The sequence below is a fragment of the Cnephaeus nilssonii genome (genome assembly GCF_951640355.1).
Source record: "Cnephaeus nilssonii genome assembly, chromosome: 4".
Lineage (NCBI taxonomy): Eukaryota > Metazoa > Chordata > Mammalia > Chiroptera > Vespertilionidae > Cnephaeus > Cnephaeus nilssonii.
In genome coordinates this window covers 57,121,522-57,143,812 of record NC_137075.1, presented here as the reverse complement: position 1 = coordinate 57,143,812, position 22,291 = coordinate 57,121,522, and the positions used below count along the sequence as shown (strand labels likewise).

General features: G+C 35.0%; 1 protein-coding gene across 5 annotated transcripts in view; it reads left to right on the top strand.

The window, feature by feature from the left end:
• Positions 1 to 22,291, top strand: part of ZNF280D (zinc finger protein 280D) — a 115,075-nt gene that overhangs the window by 74,540 nt on the left and 18,244 nt on the right. For 4 of the 5 annotated variants that reach the window (XM_079768472.1, XM_079768471.1, XM_079768470.1 and 1 more), the window contains 6 exons: positions 2,356 to 2,490; positions 4,298 to 4,605; positions 5,069 to 5,209; positions 10,941 to 11,003; positions 17,327 to 17,445; positions 17,592 to 17,628. In XM_079768472.1, coding sequence (XP_079624598.1) covers positions 2,356 to 2,490; positions 4,298 to 4,605; positions 5,069 to 5,209; positions 10,941 to 11,003; positions 17,327 to 17,445; positions 17,592 to 17,628 — 803 coding nt within the window. Of the gene's footprint in view, positions 1 to 2,355; positions 2,491 to 4,297; positions 4,606 to 5,068; positions 5,210 to 10,940; positions 11,004 to 17,326; positions 17,446 to 17,591; positions 17,629 to 17,756; positions 21,801 to 22,291 lie in introns of those variants that run through there. The other variant, XM_079768474.1, reaches the window with a different exon arrangement.

Here is a 22,291-nt window from a genome sequence, read left to right as displayed (position 1 = left end):
TACCCTTGGAATGATCACTACTTTTTGTTGTTGACTGAACATCACGTTATTAAAATATCAGCCTCAGCAATTTGAAATGCATATATATATACATGGGATGTCCAAGACTTGTGTCCAACTAAGGGAATAATAGATTAATGTATTCTCTTTCAGGGCTCTGGACAAATGTTCATTGAATGGAGTGTCAGATATTTTGAATTAATTAAATTGTACCTGCTGCTCATACGCATTTTCTCTGACACTTTCTTTCTGCCTCACTATCGGTTTATTTAACAAACATTTATTGGTTGCCTTACTGTGTGCCAGGAGCTGTTTTAGGTATTTTGTAGCAATGAACAAAACAAAGTTTGTATCCTCTGGAATTCGGATTATTGTGGAGAAAGATAATAAAAAATGTGTGTTTATATTTGAGCATATCTGCATGTTAGCTAGTGATAGTTACTGTGGAAGGAAATGTGGAGGATAAGGAGTGCCAAGGATTGGGAAGTGTTGGAGGAGTGGTTGCCATTTTGTATATAGAGTGGTATAAAAAGGGCCTCTTGGAAGGAAGTAAAGGAGTAAGCCATGTGGAAATCTGGAAAAGTATAAATTTTAAGAATTTATACTCAAGAACAACCAAAGAGGCCAGTTGTGGCCAAAGCAGAGTAAACTAATAAGAGGACTAGTAGGAGATAAGGTTTTAGCAATAGAATATGGGCCTGTTCTTGTAGAGCCTTGTAAATCTGAATCAGGACTTTAGAAAGCCCTCAGAGCATTATAAGTATGTGAAAGGTTTGCCATGTTGTAGTACCATTGACAGCTATGGGAAGAATACACTACAGGGAGGAAAGAACATGACAGGGAGAAGATAGGAGATTATTATAGTGCCCCAGGTGAGTTATTTGGACCAATATGGTAGCCGTGGTTGGAGGTGATGAGAAGTGGAAATATTATGAAGGTTTTTGAAGGTGAAGCCAACAGATTTTGTTAATGGGTTGGGTATCGGGGGTGAGAGAGAGTGACCAAGTTTTTTGTCCTAAGAATGAGGTTTTCACATACTGTCATATGGGGAAGACTCAGGAAAGAACAGATTTTGGGGGGCAAGGATATAGGGAGGAAATTCAGAATTCAATTTTGTCCATGTTGATTTGAGATGTATATTAGACATCAAATGGGAATGTTAAGTAAGCAGTTGGATAGATGGTATTAAAGCCTTGAAACTGGATGAGGTATTTAAGGAGTGATTATAGATATAGAAAGTATTTCTGGGAACTGGATTTCAAACTTTGTAAAGAACTTATGAAATGCCTGCTGTGTACCAGTAACTGTGCTAGGTGCTTCCCAGGATATTACCTTATTTGAGGTTAATAAGTGATTGATTATACTTAAATGGTAATTATTTATCTGGCAGATTGCAACTTTAGAGAAAACATTCTTTTGTGATAATTTAAGTTTATATCATTAATATGTATGATATTTATATGTATATACATAAATAATTTTTAAATTAATGAGACCATATAGATAAAGTTTGTAGTTGATATTATGTAGTAGAAAGAATGTTAGGTCAGGAATCTGGCAATATTACTTAGTAGTTATGGGGAAATGATTTAGATTTTTTTGGGGTCCTATTTCCCATCTATAGTGACAGGGTTGGTTTTAAGGAGGCACTCAGTCAAGGTATCTCAGTAACTGTATCAGGGATAGTTTTGATTTATCCCTCCATATTCATACTATTCAATGTGGTAGCCACTAATCATTTGTGACTATTTAAGATTAAATAAATGAAAAGTCTAGTTCCTCAGATGACCAGCACATTTCAGGTATTCAGTTAACTCCATGTGGCTGGTGGCTACTGTATTGGAAAGTACAGCTCTGGAACATTTTCATAATTGAAGGAAGTTTTATTAGCTAGCACTGCTTTATACAAACATTTCTATAACAACTTTCTTTAAATGTCTGGTTAGATACTTGAACTTCTTTTACCATCTTTTAACCAATCAGAAAGAGCAAAAATGAGAATTTATATTTTTATGGGATAAAAACATAGTATTGCTCATTTTTATAGTATCCTGTGTCTAAATACTTTAAAATTATAATTAATGGAACTTTAATACCACTATTGAGATCCCTTTCATTAGAAGCTATTGATATAACTTTTATGTTCAACTTCTGTACAGTAACAGACATTTTTGAAACCTAAATACTAATGCAAAGAGTATTTTAAAAATTGAAATAATACTTCACTAATATTTATGATGAGAGATACAAGATACTATTTTAAAAATTATATAGGTGTCATTAATGTTAAATCAGAACAGTTTTTGGACACAGGATTTGTGATTGCAGAAATTATTTTTCCTGTTTTCTAAACAGAAAAAAGGAATACATCGTTGTACAAAATGCAGACTGCAATTTTTGACCTGCAAAGAGAAAATGGATCACAAGACTCAGCATCACCGAACATTTATAAAACCTAAAGAGCTAGAAGGACTACCTCCTGGAACAAAAGTGAGTGTAAATATGTTGTATTTTAACATATGGTATGATAATAAAATTAATTCCTGTCTGGTTTTATCTACTGAATATAATACTTTAAAAAATGGTTTCTGATTTTTATGAAGACTCCAATGTCAAATTTTAGCATTTTTTTTTTAATTTTAGCATTCTTATGTTTAGAAAAAAACCTAACCATTGTTTTTTTCAGTAGTTGGTGTGTGCTATGCTAGAATGGTATTCCTTTGTAAAAAGTGCCTGGGTCACTGGTTTGTGTCAATATTATATAGCCTATTTTTGAGCTATTCTTGTAGGCAGTATATATATATGAGTTTTACTTGCTAAACTATTTGAAATCAGGAATCATGATTTATTTATCTTTGTGTCCTCAGCATCTAGTATAGTGCTTTGAATGCCATAGGGTCTTAGATGTTTATTGAAGTTGTTATTACTGAGTCTACTCTCAGAGAAACAAGTTCTGCTGCTGGATAGCATTGTGTTTTAAGTGAGCAAACACATGTCTGACTACATACTGATGATTGTATTTTACCTTTCCCTTTTTGCCTTATATTCCTGTTTTTTTCTGACTTCTTTATATACAGTCAGCTCTTGAATATTTGCTCCAGTGGAGGGAAACAGAGGCATGGATAATCCAAAGTGAAATAATCCCCAAAACATTTATATTTGGCTTTGGGTACTTACCTTTGAATGTGGGTATGTCTGTTATTTGAATTAACTAAACAATATAAAGCCATGCTCTGAAGACCTAGAGCAAGAGAAGCTATCCAGCATCCTTCCCTGCAATCCATTCATTCCATGCTGGGACTAGACATGCATAACACGAATGTAAGCGGTGCAGTCCTCTCTCATATTTTCCCTTATTAATGATAATAGCAATAATAATATTAATAATAATGATACTAAATGTTTTTCTCGCACCTTAGAATTAGGCTTTCAGTATGCTTTTTCATAGATTCTTTTATTTAATTCATACAGCAATCTGGTGTGATAAACAAGGCAGGTATTGCCCCATAGTATATAGGTAAAGAAGCTTAGAGAGGATAAGTTACTTATTCTAGGCCACATGGCTACGAAGGAGTTGTATGAGATTTAACTTCAAATCTTCTGATTCCTAGTCCATTGCTTTTGTATGCTACCAAACATGTTTTATAGGACTTCCTCATAGACTACTCATAATATATATATGGAGGGGAGAATAGTCATATGATTAATGAGAATGTTGGTAGGCGTTTGTGTTTTCCATTGTCAACTAATATAATTTTTGAATATTATATCATAAGCTTTATATTAGTTCTCTTTAAGGAAATTCTAAATTTTATTACACTCTCCATGAAGTATATTGAATTGTGTAGCCCCTCCCACAACCTTTGTAAACATAAATTCTGCTAAATGAGCCCCTGGAAAGAGGAGGTCACATTTACTGTGGGTAATGCAGGGCAAAGGGTAATGCAGGCCTTTCTAGAGTTATTTTTCAGGTTTTAAGATTTAAATTTTGACCTCTGTATGAATTTTTAAAATTATACCAGAGCATAAAAATAGCTATGGAATGTGCTCTTTAATGTCCATATAATTCCTAATTATTCATTAATAACAACATTAAACTGATCAATATAAAAGTATAAGTAAATAAATATCAAATTTTTATTTCATTTAAATATTTAAAATAATTGGAAGACTTATCCAATTATAGTTTATACTTACTCTTTTAAAAATACTTGATATTTAACTTTTTGTTACATGATATTTTAATACTTTTGCAAGGGTTAATTATCTAAAGTAAATATTATCTCTGTTTTTGTAGGTTACTATTCGAGCTTCAGTTGGACCTCTTCAATCAGGATCTTCAACTGTACCTTCCATTAGTACAAACACTTCTATCCTTCAGGCCTCACCTCCAAGAACAAAATGTGTAACTGCTAAAAATTCCACAAAATCTAACACAAGTAAACTTACTACAACTAAATCTAATGCAAGTAAACCTACTACAAGTAAGCCTAATGGAAGTAAATCTAAATTCAAATCTAAAGTCTCTAATATGCAAAAAAAACAAAGCACTTTGGCTAGTAGCAACAGAAAAAGTAAAGTCAATACAGCATTGAGGAACTTAAGGTAATCTTTTATTCCTGATATATAATACTAATTTAATCTTAAGTAAAATAGTAAAACCTTTATTTAATCTAAATGTACACAACTCTCAACTTTCATATGCTATTACTTATGGCATAAAGACCAAGCAAATAATAAAAGTTGTTTTTTTTTTAACAACTGTTGTTGAACAGTACTTTCCTATATTTTTCATATAATATTCATCTATTATATTGCTATTATTATATGTTGTGCTTCTATCTTATGACATTTGAATTGGTTAATTTCTTTTATTCCAGTGACAAGCATTAACTGATGTTACACTAATCCTAGCTGTTATTCCATAGCAAATATTCAAGTTATAAGTCTGTGTTTAAATATCTTCATTTAAACAGCTTGGTTTTAATTAACAGAACATGAATAAAGCTCTCCCTTATTATTTTTGTTTTAAAATATATTGTTACCATTTTCTTTATATCTCCATAAGGTATCGTCTGGGAATTCACCGGTGCATTGAGTGTTGTTCCGAAATAAAAGATTTTTCAAATCACTTTCCTACATATGTCCACTGTAGTTTTTGCAGATACAACACTAGCTGTAGCAAAGCATATGTGAATCATATGATGAGGTAAGATGAGTTAAACATCTGTAATTACCAATTGAATTATAATATATCAGGTTTGGTTTTTGAAAACAGTTATCCTATTAGAAACCAATTTTTCTCTTCAAGGAGTTAAAAACATCTAGCAATAGAGAATTTCTAGGATAATGCTTGGTACTGTTTTCCAGCATAGTAACTCATAAAATTACTGTAACTAAAATTGTAAGAACATTTAGACTAAAGAAATTATATGGGTCTTTTAGAGAAACAGATTTTCAATGGGAATTTCTTTTTCCTATAGGACTTTCAAAATGGTTATTTTTAAAGATAAAAATGTAAATGTTTCAAATATATTTACCAAACAAATGCATGTAATCTCATGAGTGCTATTCTCTTCAGAGCAGTCACTTTGAGAGACTCCAGGATTTTCAGTGGTGCTAAGAACTTGATTGAATCTGTTTCTCTCTCATCCCTCTGTCCACCTATCTGTCAAGCTATCTATCCTTGCATTCAATCAGTAAAATGAGAGACTATTCTAGTTATGATGCCATTGTTGGAATTTTTTCATTAATTCACTCAACTTAGATTATTTGAGTACCTGGTACATACGTACACTATGCAGAGAAAGCCTCACAGATCATATTCATTTGTATCTTATTAGTAGAATCATCTTTTAGGATGGATTTTATTTGTTAAAAATAGTAAAAAATTGTTCAGATATAAACTAGTTTGGTTGTTTCTTTTTTAAAAAGTCAGAATTAAAATATAATGAAAGTGATTTTCTCATAGATCATAACATGACCTTTATGTTACTTTCTGGTAATTATCAGCTGCTCCTCTCAATTCTCTCACATTTCTTTTTTTCTTTTTTTTTCTTTTTTAATATATTTTATTGATTTTTTACAGAGAGGAAGGGAGAGGGATAGAGTTAGAAACATCGATGAGAGAGAAACATTGATCAGCTGCCTCCTGCACACTCCCCACTGGGTATGTGCCCGCAACCAAGGTACATGCCCCTGACTGGAATCGAACCTGGGACCCTTGAGTCCGCAGGCCGACGCTCTATCCACTGAGCCAAACCGGTTAGGGCTCTCTCACCTTTCTTGATTGCTTCCACACCTTTCTCACAGTCTCCTTCCTCCCACCCCCCCCCCCCTTGATTAGCCTAACCTATGATACCTTACTTATTTGTGCAAGCACTTTACATCAACTTTTAAGTTATTATATCCCCTTTTTACCTTGTATCATTATAATCTCATCATATATATGTTTATTTCTTTTGAATTCCTATTTCCCTTTCACTTTCAGGGCTTTGACTCCTCTTTCCAAAGTCCAGCAGCATTCCTCTTAACTTTATAGTCAACCTCACCCTCAGGGTGATCTGTTTTGATTGTTGCTTTGTTTTTGTTCTAGAATTCTTTTAAAATAATGTTTTTATTGATTTTAGAAAGAGAGGAAGGGAGAGGGAGAGAGAAACATCAAATGGCTGCCTCCTTCACGCCCTCTACTGGGGGTCAAGTCCGAAACCCCAGGCATGTGACCTGACTGGGAATCCAACCGGTGACCTCTTGCGACTACCAGCTGAGCCACACCAGCTGAGCCACACCAGCTGAGCTGTTCTAGAATTCTTTACCTAACTCGTTTGGGACTACCAGCTGGGCTCTTCTAGAATTCTTTACCTAACTCGTTTATATCTGAACAATTTTTTTTCCTGTTATCTTCATCTAGACATTGATCTCAGAAATAATGATGTTCTACTTCTACAAAGTTAACCCTGATGTTCTACTTCTACAAAGTTAACCCTGTTCCTCATCTCTTCTGGTTCTTCCACCACCTTATTCAGTTAACTTGCTACTTTATCTCTTTCTCTTAACCAGGTTCCTTCTGTTTACACACATTTTTTTTAATACTCACTGGAGGATATTTTTCTATTGATTTTCAGAAAGAGTGGAAGAGAGAGGAAAAGACAGAGAGAAATACTGATGTGAAAGAAACATATTGATTATTTGCCTCCTGCACGTGACCAAATCAGGGCCAGGGAGGAGCCTGCAACTGAGATACATGCTCTTGACCAGAGTCGAACCCAGAACCAAGGACCCTTAGGTTTGCAGACTGACACTCTATCCACTAAGCCAAACCGGCTAGGGCTACACACATTTTGAGGTTCCCCTTTTTTTTTTTTTTTTTTAAGAGGAGGGAGATTTGTCTTACTGCCTACTTTCCTTATTTCTTGTCCTTCTCTCACTGTTTTACATTGGTACACAGTGTTTGTTACTATCTTATTTCTTTACCCTTAAATTTGAGTATCATTCCCACCTGCCAACTAACCATGCCCTTTAAAGATTATCTGTCATGTATTTATGCACCACATTTATTCACTTTTTAAAATTCTTACTACTACACGACTTCAGAGTTTTTGACATTGTTGTCATTCACTTTTGAAACTATCCTCCTCAGCTTCTATTAAATTGTTACCACTCTTTTTCTTTTTCCTTTTTGGCTACTCCTCTATTTCATTGCCTTTTCTTCCTTCAACATTTCTTGCCTCTTTACATTTCCTTTGTTGATAACCACTGTCACTTTTACCTTTCAGCTTTAAATCTTTCCCCTTTAATGCTTAGTTTTCCAGATATCAACTGTATATTTTTAATTATTTTTATAGATATTTTTCCTTTGACTCACTGGCATCTAAAAGGAACAAAATTAAGCCAAACATTATATAATCTGCAGAAACGATACAACTACCACCCAGATAACTCTTTCAGGGCATCATCTGTATGACTGGAACACCAGCTGGAAATAACTCACTGTCCCAAGTTTCTTAAGCTCATGAAGTTCTCTTGATTTGCCACTTTGCATGGCTTTCTGAACACCCACCTCCTGAATTTTGCCACTCTGCCTCCCAACTATTGCAGTGGTCTGCACCTATATTACATTTCCTCTAAACCAGGCCCCAGGCATTCTTTCTCTCAGTATACTTCTGTGTGAAGCCTCTTATTTTGTGACAAATATGCTGCTGCCCAAAATGGGGCTTTAAATCTGCCCTTAATTTACAGGGGGTCAAATTGGAAAATCTTGTGTCATTCCACCCTTCCAACTCTCATTTATCATAGCTTCCCACTTGTCCTATACAACCTCCAAATCTATTCTGTTCCAAAACTTTTAATGAGCCTGACTCCCATACCCTTTTCCCACTTCCTCAGTGAGCTCCAACCCTGCATTTCATTGTCATCACACATGCTAAGCTCTTATTCATTGTTAACTTCATATGGAACTGAAAGCTTTCATTGCCACTCTTAGGGTGTGGTAGATCCCTTTTTCTTTTTGTCTACTTCACTGGTGCTCTTGTCTCAATGCCTTGGGTATCTCCCATTGAATGGCCTGGCCCATCAGTACCATTGCAAATTTTGGGTTCTTATTATAACCTTGAGTTCTGTAGGTACAGAAGTTACATTTTCTCCAGAGGATGAGTATGTTTAATTCCTATTCATACCACCTCTGTACTCTCAATTGGTTTTTTTCCCACTGGTCTTAAATCTGCCCCAGTCATTCTTTCTATATAGACTCCCATCCCCCTAAGTTTCCAGAGTAAAGTCTCTTTCCTGTACTCATTTTTTATAGTGGCTTTTCTTATTTTTGTTAGTTCCTGGAACGTCCCTGTCCTTCCTTTCAGTTAACCTTCTTTGAAGTGTTTGGTCACCACAACCACTCACAGGGATCATTCCTTCCTTTGAGTTGTGGACCATTCATTGATTCTGCCTTTTATTGCATTTGTTTGTGTCTGTATATCTCCTTGAAAGACAGGGCTCTTTGTGTTTACGATGACATCTACAACATTACAAACAGCAATTGATAGTTATTATTTGTTATAATTATAAAAGGCTCTACATAAAATCTCAAAAGAGGATATTCAAAATAGTGATGCAATTGGAGCATTTTTGGAATAAGATTCTTTCAAGGTAGATCATCATTAAGCATGTAATTTAAGTGGAGCATTATTTGAGTGTGGTGGTTTTATTGCACCTTACTTACTTTTAGCTTTTAGGTAGCAATAGGAGTTTCCTAGAATAATCCAAACAAATTGCTGTATGTTGGAATTTCCCTCAACGTGATGTATAAGAAGGCTTTTTCTCTACATATAATAAAGTTAACAGACATAAGTACTGTATTTTAATATATCTTTTTCTAGCGGAGTTTGCTGTTTGCTAAGAAGTATGACAGGCTTGTGGAGAAGAATCAGACAAATCTGTATTTTAATCTAAGCTTCACAATTTATTAATTTTCTTTGTGACTTTGGGCAAGTTACTTAACCTGACTCCCAATTTTATTTTCTTCAAATGAAAATTACTTTGATTATTAAAGGAAATGTAAAATTAAAGTGCTTAATGATATGATTTGCACTTAGGCAGCTTTCAAGTAATTATAGCTATTGTTTTTTTCTAAGTTGTCAATATTAGCTGTTGTGGGTAAAGTCCTTGCCATTGATTTTCACAATTTAGTAGGAGAGATACATTATTTACCTAGCTTAATGTGATAAACAAATTACCATGAGAGCACAGAGGAGGTAAGAACAAATTCTTTAAAGAAGAAATAAGAGAAGGTGTCCTATAGTTGATATTTCACTTAGGCTTTGAAGAGTGATTTTAAAAATTACCAAAGAAAAGGGATGTTGGTAAAATCATATTATTCCTATACAATAAATAAGACAGAGTACTGAAATTTTACAAGATATGCTTGAGTTTAATGTATATTTTGTATAGATTTATTGGTTCTAAATAATTGTCATTAGAAGGACAGTTAAGTAATTGTGATAGCTCGTTGCCTGTGTACAGTCCCCAGGTAATGCTGATTTTAAATCCATGACTCCACTTTTAGTTATATTATTGTTAAACTAATCCTGTCTTTCTAGTACAGGGAAGCTTTCCTTGCCATATTTAAAAAGATATATAGTGTGGCTCAGTGGTTGTGCGTCGACCCATGAACCAGGAGGTCACAGTTGGATTCCCGGTCAGGGCACATGCCTGGGTTTTGGCTTAACCCCCAAAAGCAGGCATGCAGGTGGCAGCTGATCAATGATTCTTCCTACCTCACTCTGAAATCAATAAAAAGATATAAAAGGGTATATAAAAGCAATATTTGGTTACATAGGTTGTTTAGTGGTTTTCTGTTCTATGCTTAGTGAAAGCATTATTTTAACTCATGAGTTTTGCTTTAAATTTTTTTTAAACCCCTGCTAGTAACTGCAAAGAACTCTAAATGTTTGATTTTATAAATGGTAAACAGTGGCATTTAGCTTGAGTATTGTTTACTTGCAAGAAGATCATTTAGAGTCTATCCCCCTTTCCCAACATAAATATGTTAAGATTGGAAAACAATTTAAAAAATAGTGATTATTCTTGTTAACTGTTCATATTAGAGTAAAAACATTAGCAAAAAATTAAAATTGCTTTCAACTCTTAAACAGATAAAAAAATTAATTTGTGCTTTACTTTTTTAAAAACTTGAATATTTACTTTTGTGTAATGATGAGAGTACTGATCATATGAGCAAATACATAGAGAAATTTGTGTCATTAGAAAATAAATAGATAAAATGGAATGTAAGATAAAATATGGAATTACACAGGGATGACAAACATTTTATTTATACCATGATCTTTTACTCAAAACTAGACATTTAAATATAGACTTGAAATATAGCTATAAATTAATGTGACTATTATAGAATAAAATTAATAAAATCTGTTTTGTCTCTCCAGCTTTCACAGTAACCGCCCAAGTAAAAGGTTTTGTATTTTTAAGAAGCTTTCAGGAAATCTCAGGTAACTAGTTGATTTTTTAAAATGCTTTCTATTGAAAAATTTTATGACTTAAATTTTTGATATAATATCCTCAATGAGATATAATTCATATATCACGCAATTCACACACTTAAATTGTACAATTAATAGTTTTTTAATATATTCACTGAGTTGTGCAGCCATCGCCACAGTTACTATTAGTACATTTTTATCACTGCAAACAATAACTGTACTCATTAAGGTTATCCCCATTTTCTTCCAATTCCACCAATCCCTAAGTAACCTCTAATCTTCTGTCTATTTGTATAGATTTGCCTACTCTGGAAATTTCATATAAATGGAATGGTACATTATGTGATCTTTTGTGATTGGCTTCATTTAGCATATTTTACATGTTCATCTGTATATATCAATACTTCATTTTTTATTGCTCAATAGTATTCTATTGTATGGCATACCATAGTTTGTTTATCCATTTAGGTTGTTTTAACTTTGAACCCATTATAAATAACTAGAGGCCCGATGCACGAAATTCGTGCAAGGGGCTCGGCCCCTGCCTCGCCTCGGCCCCCACCCTCCACCGCAGCTTTGTCCCGAAGGATGTCCAGTCTAATTAGCATATTATGCTTTTATTATTATAGATGCTGCTATGAACATTTGTGTAAAAGTTTCTGTTTAGGCATGTCTTTTTCATTTCTCTTTAGTATATATCTGGGATTGGAATTGCTGGGTTATATGGTAACTGTTGAGTCTTTGAGGATCTGCCAGACTGTTTTACAAAGTACCTCAACTATTTTATATTCTCACTAACAGGATATGAGGGTTCCAGTTTATCCACATCTTTGCCTACATTTGTTATTATCTCTTTTTTATTATAGCTATCTAGTGGGTGTAAGGTGGTAACTCGTTGTGGTTTATTACCTTTTTTTTTTCTAACCTGATGTTGGGATGTCCAATTTGGAAATCTAAATTACTGCTACTGTCCTTAGACTAGAGGTATGAATAGCCTATATTCTTTTGCTAAATTTGTTTCAGTGATAACAAGTGGTGCCAAGATGAAGTAAATAGAGAACAAAAATTTAAAATTGTATTCTTTTCCCTGTGCTTCACTCCATCTCTCCCTACCTCCATTTTTGCTTAATTTTTCTTTAGATCATCTTTCATCATCTGATATACTTTGTGCTTTATCTTTTTAATTTTCTGTGTCCTATTACTCGAATCCTGTGGTTTAGATTTTTGTCTATGCCATGCGTTGATTAGTGTACTCAGCAAATATTTGTTGAATAAATTAAAGTATAGCTTGAAAATGATTTATGTGTACAATAGCTCCCATCTACGATGTTGGACCAGTAGCTTATAGGGAAATGAAATTTGATTCAGTTTAAAAAGTATTTTAGTGCTAATTTTAAAACATTAATTGAGTTCAGTGAAATAGATTAAGTTTATTAGATGTTGCCTTTACTAAAAATTTTTATAAGAATTAAAAGTTTTGCATTCAAAAATGAGATTTTAGTTTTATTCTTATCTCACTGTTGTCAAGCTTAATTGTGTGTTCTGTTTTTAAGTGAACTATATTATTTTAAAAATCTGGATTTTTCCCCCTTTACTTCAATAGGAATCAAATTGAAAATAAGTCAATTCCTATGAATGGAATATAGCATACTTATAATTACATAGAACAATGTTTTTTATAATTATTCCTTTATTATAATGGAATATTCATTCTTTATCTCTTTATTATGTATCTATCATGTACATAATATACAGTTCCTGTAAAGATGAAAGTAATGAAGTCTTAGAACCAGTCTCCAGGGAATATACAATTTATTGGATGGGAGAAATAGGTGAACATAAATAACTAATAATGCAAGGAAGATTTTAATAAGTGCAGTAAAGGCTATTTTTTTCAAAGGGGAGAGAGATTATTTGAAATTATCTGATAGGTGTTAATTATACTTTGCTTTAAAGGCTGAATATTATTTATACTAATAGAAGAGATACAGTGGCATTGAAATTGGAAGAAATAGCATGAATAATAGTGCAAAAATGAAAAAATAAAAGGCTTGTAGATGGGATACCTAGTAGCAAATGAATGGAACATGAAATTAATATAGTAAGGTTGAAGTCTGGGGCAGTGGTTTTGAGCTTAGAGCCAGTGAAAGCATTGAAAATAAGGCTAAGGAGTTTGGGCTTAATTTGGAGGGCACTCGAGAACCATTGATGTTTTATATAGAATCAAGTAATACCTTAAGGAACATTGAATTGAAGATACCCTTCTCACCTTCAACAGGAGGGTGAGTTCTAGATGCATGAATTCTTAGATTAGGACTATTGTGCTAGTTTTGAATGATTTAATAAGGACTTGAGTAAAATGGTGAGGTGGTATTGCATCATCTTTAAGAATATGGACTCTGGAATCAAAGTGCTCAATTGAAAACCTGATCCTGACCATAACCATCTCTGTGTTCTTGGTAGAATACTAAGCTAACTATCCTCTATAAAAAGATAATGAATACTTTTCTTGGGTGGTTGTAAGATTTAGATGAGATGCTTGTCTAAATTTGTTAGGCTGGCATAGAATTAAATACTCAATAAATTGTTAATACTATAAAATGCTTGGCATATTGACTGTTTTAAGAGAGGAGATACAGAGATAACTATAGTTTGAGCTTTATTGTTAGAGGAAATGGCATAATAAGAAAGACAGAAGGAGTTGATTTGGGGAGGAAATACATGATTTTCGTTTTATGGCCAGTTTTGATATGCCGGTGTGACATCTAGGTGTAAATATACAGTAGACCAAGCATGTCAAACTCATGGCCCGTGGCCACATGTGGCCTACAACAAGTATTTTTGCTGCCCAGCCAATATAACAGTATGTAAGAAATGTTTTAATAAAAATTTCGTAACTTAATTTTTACAATATTCTGTTACACATAATTATTAATAACAAACTCCAGCATTCGCTAGTGACTGATTACTATAATCAGGTTGCATTCATTTCCCTTATGTGCCTTACATGCAGGCGCACCATTTCTCTCCACTAATACTAGCAGCGAATATTTTAGCAGCCGATGGCCACGTCATTAGTCTTGGACTGACTTGTTTGGTGTGCACAACAGAAAATATTTCACTTTCGGAGAACAAGAAAAATAGGTTTATTTGCGTTACACTTATTAATTTGTACAGTTATTCAGTGTCTGGTAAGTTAATGTTTAAGAAAAAAATATTAATTTTTATTAAAATATTCTATTTTATGTTAACGATTACTCATTTATTTCACCTCTTTGTATTCAGCATGTCTCTATTGAAATAAACCTACATTTCTATGAAATTGAAGCTTTTGTTTTTTTGCGGCCCACATTAACTTAAACCTTGCTTATTTGGCCTGTGTTAGCCTTTGAGTTTGACATTCTTGCAGGAGACTGTTAGACTAGAACTTCATGGAAGAAGTCAGTCTATGGTATGTTACTTGTTTGTATTTGTATATTGGTAAAATGCTCAAATATTTAAAGTATGTGGTGAATTTCAAAAGTATATTTATACTTTGTTAAATTGACAATAACAATGATAGCATTACATGATCTTTATTTTAACCTAAGCAAAAATAATACATTAGCAGGATTCTAAAGAATCTTATGGGCACCTAAGAGGAGGAGGTACAGCCAGAACAAAAAAGGGAAACAGAAAGCCATCACTTACTGACATGGCTTCTCTCTAGTCTAATCCACTGAGGCAGGATGATCTTGTTTTTTATTTTCTCTAGAGTTGGTTTTCATTCTCCTTTCGTTGTGCAGACCATTGCTGTCTAATGATGACCCAAACATAGTAATCCGAGCCTCCTACACATTTTCCCAGATCAAGGAATCTATATAATAAAAAAGTAATAAGCAAATTGACCATCACTCTAACACACAAGATGGCTGCCCCCATGTGGACACAAGATGGCCATCACAAGATGGCCAGCAGGGGAGCGCAGTCGGGAGGGACCAGGCCTGCAAGGGAGGGCAGTTGTGGGTGATCAGGCCAGCAGGGGAGGGCAGTTGGGAGGGACCAGGCCTGCAAGGGAGGGCAGTTAGGGGTGACCAGGCCAGCAGAGGAGAGAAGTTGGGGTGACCGGGCCTGCAGGGAAGGGCAGTTGGGGGGGACCAGGCATACAGGGGAGGGCAGTTAGGGGTGACCAGGCCTGCAGGGGAGGACAGTTAGGAGCAAACAGGCTGGCAGGGGAGTAGTTAGACATCAGTCAGGCTAGAAGGGGAGTGGTTTGGGGGTGATCAGGCTGGTCAGGCTGGCAGGCAGAAGCGGTTAGGGGCAATCAGGAAGGCAGGCAGGCAAGCAGTTGGGAGCCTGCAGTCCTAGATTGTGAGAGGGATGTCCCACTGCCCGTTTAGGCTGGATCCTACTGGGATCGGGCCTAAATGGGCAGTCGGACATCCCTCGAGGGGTCCCAGATTGGAGAGGGAGCAGGCTGGGCTGAGGGACAACCCCCCCCCCCCGTGCACTAATTTCGTGCACTGGGCCTCTAGTTTTATTATAAATTTGTAATTACAAATCCTTGTTTAGAGAAGGCTTGATTTAGGCATTCCACCCTAACTGTATCCTGTAGAATAGGCATTTAGCTACTTCTTACCATTGAGACCACTTTTAGTGTCTGTGAGGGCAGTTTGTTAATAGAAAAGAACATACATATATACATACACACACACATTTAGTCACTAAAGTTAAGTATTTAAATCTTAACTTCCCTTAAGCTTTTAAGTTTAGCTTAAAAACATTGCATTTAGAAGTCAAGTACATTTTAATAATCACTTTCTAGAGGGCCTTTAATGTTTGGTAAGATTCATTTAAGTTGAACAGACTTAAGTTTTTTATTTTTAAAAAAATATATTTTATTGATTTTTTACAGAGAGGAAGGGAGAGGGATAGAGAGTTAGAAACATCGATGAGAGAGAAACATCAATCAGCTGCCTTCTGCACACCCCCTACTGGGGATGTGCCCACAACCAAGGTACATGCCCTTGACTGGAATTGAACCTGGGACCCTTGAGTCTGCAGGCCTACACTCTATCCACTGAGCCAAACCGGTTAGGGCCAGACTAAGTTTTTTAAACAGTCCCATTTGCAACTCCAGTTCCTTTAAACAACTTAACATCATTTATACATTTAATATATTTTCTTTTATTTTAAACAGCACTTCACATGCTTGACTCAACAAGCTCCCAAGTTCTTAACTCTTAAAATATAATAAATTAAACATATAGTGAATTTTTAAGTTTTTGGAAACATTTACATACTTTTGCAGGCTTAATAATATTTAAAAATACCTTTCAACTAAAAATCAAAAGTTTAAACACATTTTTAGTGAGAACCTTAAGGGCACTGTCACATACTGTAATGTACCAATTATGTTTAAATATTTCAAATAGCAAATACTACATAGTTTATTCTAATGAGTCTAAAAACTGTTCCTGAATGCAACAGAAGGTATTGATGACTGGAAATTGTTTCCTAGGCTTTTTGAAAATTCATAATCGTTACATATTTCATTTAAGAACTATGGCACTCAGTGTTTGGTAAGGAAACGAGTAGTTCAGGCCCCAGCAAGTGGGCCAGTTCACAGTGCAAGGATAATTGGGAACTCAAGCTTTGGACTTCAGTAGTGAAATAACTAATTCACTTTAATTAATTAATTCAGTGTTAAGTGAGAATAATGTAATATGTGTTGTGATAAGAATAAAAATAATACATGGAAAAACTTTTAACACATAGTATGCAATTGATACAGCTACAACATGATGTATATGTTTAAAACCTTAAAATTTCTCTTCTAATTTTTTTCTCACCTAAATAAAACACTAGATTATAGCTTTGTTAGGGCACAGACTGTATTTTTTTTACTTATATTCACAATACAGTACAGTAGTAGTACCGTATGTGTAAAGACAGCCTTAGTAAATATACTGTATTGAATGAATGATTACTATACCCTTGCATTGCAGATGGTGGAGGTACAGATGGATTGTGACTTGTTGCAGTGACACAAGTTGTTAGTGGAACCAACCCTAGGCTTTAGGTTTCTTAACTTCCAGCTTGTAGCAACTGGTCTGAGAAGTAAAAGTTTATAAAAAGAATACTTTCTGTAAATAAATAATAACATAATTTGGATATGGCTATGCCATTTTCTAGAGAATTATTTTTGTTATACCAAGTTTATATAACAAATAAAATCAACAGTTTGACACAGAAAGCCAATTATGAAAAAATAATCATTGAACTTATTTATGGATTTTCATAAAATATAAAAAAACTTTTTCTTTTATACTATTTGCTTTTTTTTATTTTAGGGACATTACTGTGGTGTGCCTTGATTGTGATTTCCTAGCTGATTTTTCTGGCTTAGATAATATGGCGGCACACTTGAGTCGGCAGGAAACTCATACTTGCCAAGTTGTAGTAAAGAAAGGTATGTATATAGACAATTGTGTTGGGATTTTCGATTTTTTTTTCTCATTATTTTTGGTCAGCCACAATATAGTAGGTTCTTAATAAAATCATTGCTCTCATCATATTTCATCAGTTTTAAATAGAAAACTTTTTTTCTAATTTCAGTTTCTGCTCGTATCCCAACTTCTGAACGTCTTTCTGAGTAAGTTTAATTTTTATTCAGTGCATTTTATTTTGATGGATTTTAGCATTATTGCATTTTTAAATGTATCATTAATAGAAATGAAAAATATTAAAGTATTTTGTGTTTTTTTTTTGTTCTTTTTAAAGCTGCTTGTTGAAATAGGTTCCTGCTCTATGGAGCTCGTGACCTGGTGCGAGACAAGTTGGAATTTCCTAAGTTCAAAGTTCTGAGATGTTTTCTTACACAAAGGCAGTTAAGCAGCCAAGTTCATGACACTAGCTCTCATTATTCAGCTTTTTTCAGCTTCAAATGAGACTAGGTTCTTTATTCCACCTTATCTTTGTGTCAGGTTGACATATCTTAACATATGTTGTTTTCTCCAGTTGGCTCTTTCCAAAATAACTTTTGTTGCTACAGTCATTTCTTACTTTGCTTAAAATAATTTGTGTTTTTCTCTGTTGTACTTGCCTTCAGAATAATACATTTCAAATGATATGGCTGTTTGTCTTTTTGTCTATTTTGTCTGCTTTCTTAATTTCTTATAGGCCTTAAGTGTTTAGGCCCGATGATTGTCTTTTTCCTCTTTCGTTGTCTGTCATTGTGCTATTTTTCTTATTTTTCAGATGCAGAAGCAACCCAGAGATTTCAAAAAATGTCCAGGGTACACCTGGACAGTGTCCCCCTTCGATGGACACAACTGGTGCCTATTCTCTCTTTCCAAGGAATGTGAATAATTTTACAGTGGGACCTGCTCTAGATTGTGGTCTCAAGAAATCAGGTCTTGAGGAGACTTCCTTACTTCAAGACTGGCCTCCCATAAGGTTGATGCTAATTTACCCAGAGATGGCCTCAAAGCCCACCAAATTGAGCACAAATTTCCACTGGGTTCTTTGGCTCTTGATGTTAAGCTGGTGGGTTACTTCTGGCCAAGAAAAGCCCATCAAATCAATACTTCAGTCCAAGTTGAAGTTTAGTCATTTTGGCTATTGCCCTTTAATATTCCTCTTGCAGGAATGCAGTCCAAGGAGTATAAAAGCTTTGGTTGTTAGGAAGCCATAGTTATTTTCATGTCCTTGGAGCAACAGGTCTCTACAATTATGTTCCAAAATTGCAGTTATATTTATTGTCATTTAAAATATATTACCCAGTTCTAGCTCTATAGTTTTCAACAATACTGATTCTCAGCTTTTTTATTTTGAATAAGTTAATTTAATTTTAATCGTTTGTTTTTTGTTCTCCAAATTTACTGATATTATGATGTTTGTTTTTATACTTTTTACTATTCTTTAAATCTGTTTAGTGTTTGCTCTGTTTTGTCAAGACTTCCAAGAGATTCCCTATAATTCTCTACAGATTCTCTATGGCTGCCTTACTTAGAGCTTTTTAATTTGGATGTTATTTATACCATTAGATATTATTGTATTTTCTCTTATTTTGGGATTATTATTAATAATATCTTAATGATTATGGGTTCTAAGCTGTAAAGAATACCAAAACCTCTTATAGATATTAAAACAAGTTTTAAAGTTACATATTTGTCTGGCTAATGCATAGTATCTAATTAACCATTAATGAAGTTTTTTGGGTAAAAGGTATCATTAAAAAAATATGGGGGTGCCCCAGCCGGTTAGCTCAGTTAGTTGGAGTGTCTTCCTGTACACCAAAAAAGGCTGTGTGTTTGATTCTCGGTCAGGGCACATACCTAGGTTGCGGGTTTGATCCCCAATTGGGACACATTTGTGAGACAAGTTGATGTTTCCCTTTCACATAGGTCTCTCTCTCTCCCCCCTTCCCCCTCAATCACTCTCTCCCCCACACACCCTCTCTTTCTCCGTCCTTCTCTTCCTTTCTCTCTAAAATCAATAAACATATCCTCAGGTAAGGATGTAAAAAAAAATAGAAAAAATATATGGGGGATAACAATGCACTTGTTTTTTTCATGTATATATTTTTTCACATATGCATGTATATTAAAAAATTGACATTTGTTTATTTTAAAGACAAATAACCTTTTGTTGCCATAAGGATGGACAGACTCTAAAAGTATGACTCAGTTGTGTTTCTTTACTCTAAAATGAGAACTATTTTACTTTGAAAAAATTAAAGCCAGTTTCAATGATTATTTACTATGTAATGTGTTCCTTGCAATTAATAATAAAAAAATTAATCCATTAGTTTTAAACTACCAAATTAATTTCTATATTAATGATTATACAAAAGTTCTGAAAGTGGTTTATAGATTGACTTGGTGATATACTAGTTTTTATTTCTTTATCTGTCTCTAGGAAAGTTTTATCATTCATCTTTCTATGCAATTTAAAAAAATACTTTATAATTTTGCCCAGAAACAACATCTTTCCATTGTTAACATAAATTCCTTTTTCATTTACAGATATCTATTCTGCCTTGGTTATAGTTTAAAAATAGGATTAAATACATTCTTGATATAACAGCAAAGGAGTACTGCTTTTTGTTCTTCCCTAGGACTTTATTTTATTGTTTAAACTCTTCAAGTTCTGTCATCTATAAGTTTTAAAAAAAGAGGTTTAAATAAAACACTTAAGGTGCTAAGTACCAAACTTGCTTATTTTAGACAATTGATTTAATTTGGTGCTAACGAGTTTTAGCTTGAGTCTGACCAAGTTATTTTAAATAGTTTATTCACCTGATCATAAATTACCATTCCATGCTTGTGTGCTTTTGATTACCACTGAATAAAAATTGAGATTGGGACATTTTGAACCTATTAGCTGAGATTGGGGCATTTTGAACCTATTAGCACTCTTAGAAAAAGTGGCTCCTAAACTGCAGAGATATGGATTCTTGCCCTTTTTGTCACATTTTGGTAAAACACTGCACCTCTTTTGGACCTCATTTACTTATTCCGTGATTATTTCTTGAGCATCCACTTTGTGCCTGGCCCTGTTCTAGGTGCTAAAGAAATGGACTGTAATCTCTGCCTCATGGAGCTTACGATTTAGTGGTGAAAGATAATAAAAATTAATTAAAAGATATACTATGTTAAATGGTGGTCAATACTATGAAGAAAACTGAAGTTAGGGAAGGGTGGATAAGGAGTAAATGGCAGTTTGTAGACTGCCATTTAAAATTTGGTGGTTAGGGAAGCCTCACTGAGAGATGATATTTAGGTAAAGACCTGGAGGGACTCCAAAGAGCCTTATTTGGCTGCCATTGATTGAACAAGAGGGAGGCTAGTAGGAGATGGGGCCTGCAAAGTAGTGTGGGCCATGTTGTATAGGACCTTACCAACTATTGTACGGCATTTGGCTTTTTAACTCAGATAAGCCTTCAGAGGATTTTGAATAGAGGTGTGTTTTATACCTCAGTAAAACTCACAATCAACAATAAGACCTTAAATACAGAAGAGTGCTGTATTACTCTAGCTGCTGTCTTGAGAATTAACTGAAGAAGACCAACGGCAGAATCAGAGAGATTAGTTAGGGGGGCTGTTGTAATAATCTAGGTAGGAGATGGCGGGGTCCTGGGCTAAGCTGCCTGCAATGTAGGCCATCAGAGGTTTGATTTTGGATATATTTTGAATTTGTTGATGATTTGGATGTGAAATATGAGAGTAAGTGTTGGGAATTATTCCACACTTACTGGTCTGAGCGACTGGAAAGATGGCATTGATATTATATAAGGTAGAAAATGCTTGGAGAAATAGACTCAGGAGGGAAGTCCCATAAGGACTGATCTGCTACATGTTTTAGTTTGAGATAACTATTAGAATCAAGTGGAGATGACATTAACCTGTATTCGTTTAGTGGCGTGTTCTAGGTGGTAAATATCATTTAGCATTTTAAAGTGTCATGGAAATGAATACAAGGAGAGCTGAAATATGAGTAAGATCGATGTATTGAATCACTGTCAATATCCTGGTTATGATATTGTACTATAATTTTGTAGGATGTCATCATTGAGGAAAAATGCACAATGGGTACATGGAATCTCTATGTTATTCTTACAGCTGCATGTGCATATACAATTGTCCCAAAATAAAAGTAATTCCATTTAAAAGGTCTTGGGACTATATGAAGTCACTAAGGGATACAGTAGAGATAGAGAGAGGGCAAGGACCACAGACTGAGCTCTGAGGAATCTATAGGTAATATGCTAATTAGACCAGGAGACCTTCCAGATGTCCTTCCGGACAAAGCCATGGTGGCGGGGCTGAGGCAGAGGTGGTTAGGGGCAATCAGGCCAGGAGGGGAGGGCAGTTGGGGGAGAGCAGGCCGGTGGGGGCGGGCAGTTGGGGGTGAGCAGGCTGGCAGGGAGGGCAGTTGGTGGCAAGCAGGCAGATGGGGGGGGGGCAGTTGGGGGCAAGCAGGCCAACAGGGGATGGCAGTTGCCAGCTAGCAGGCTGGTGGGAAGGGGCAGTTGGGGGCGATCAGGCTGTGGGGGGGGGCACTTGAGGGCGATCAGGCCGGCGGGGGGGTAATTGGGGGTGAGCAGGCCGGCAGGAGGAGTGGTTAGGGGTGATCAGGCAGCCAGGCAGGTGAGCAATTAGGAGCCAGTAGTCTGGATTGCGAAAGGGATGTCCGCTTGCTGGGGTTAGACCCGATCCCAGACGGACATCCCCTGAGGCAGTGGTCGGCAAACTCATTAGTCAGCAGAGCCAAATATCAACAGTACAACAATTGAAATTTCTTTTGAGAGCCAA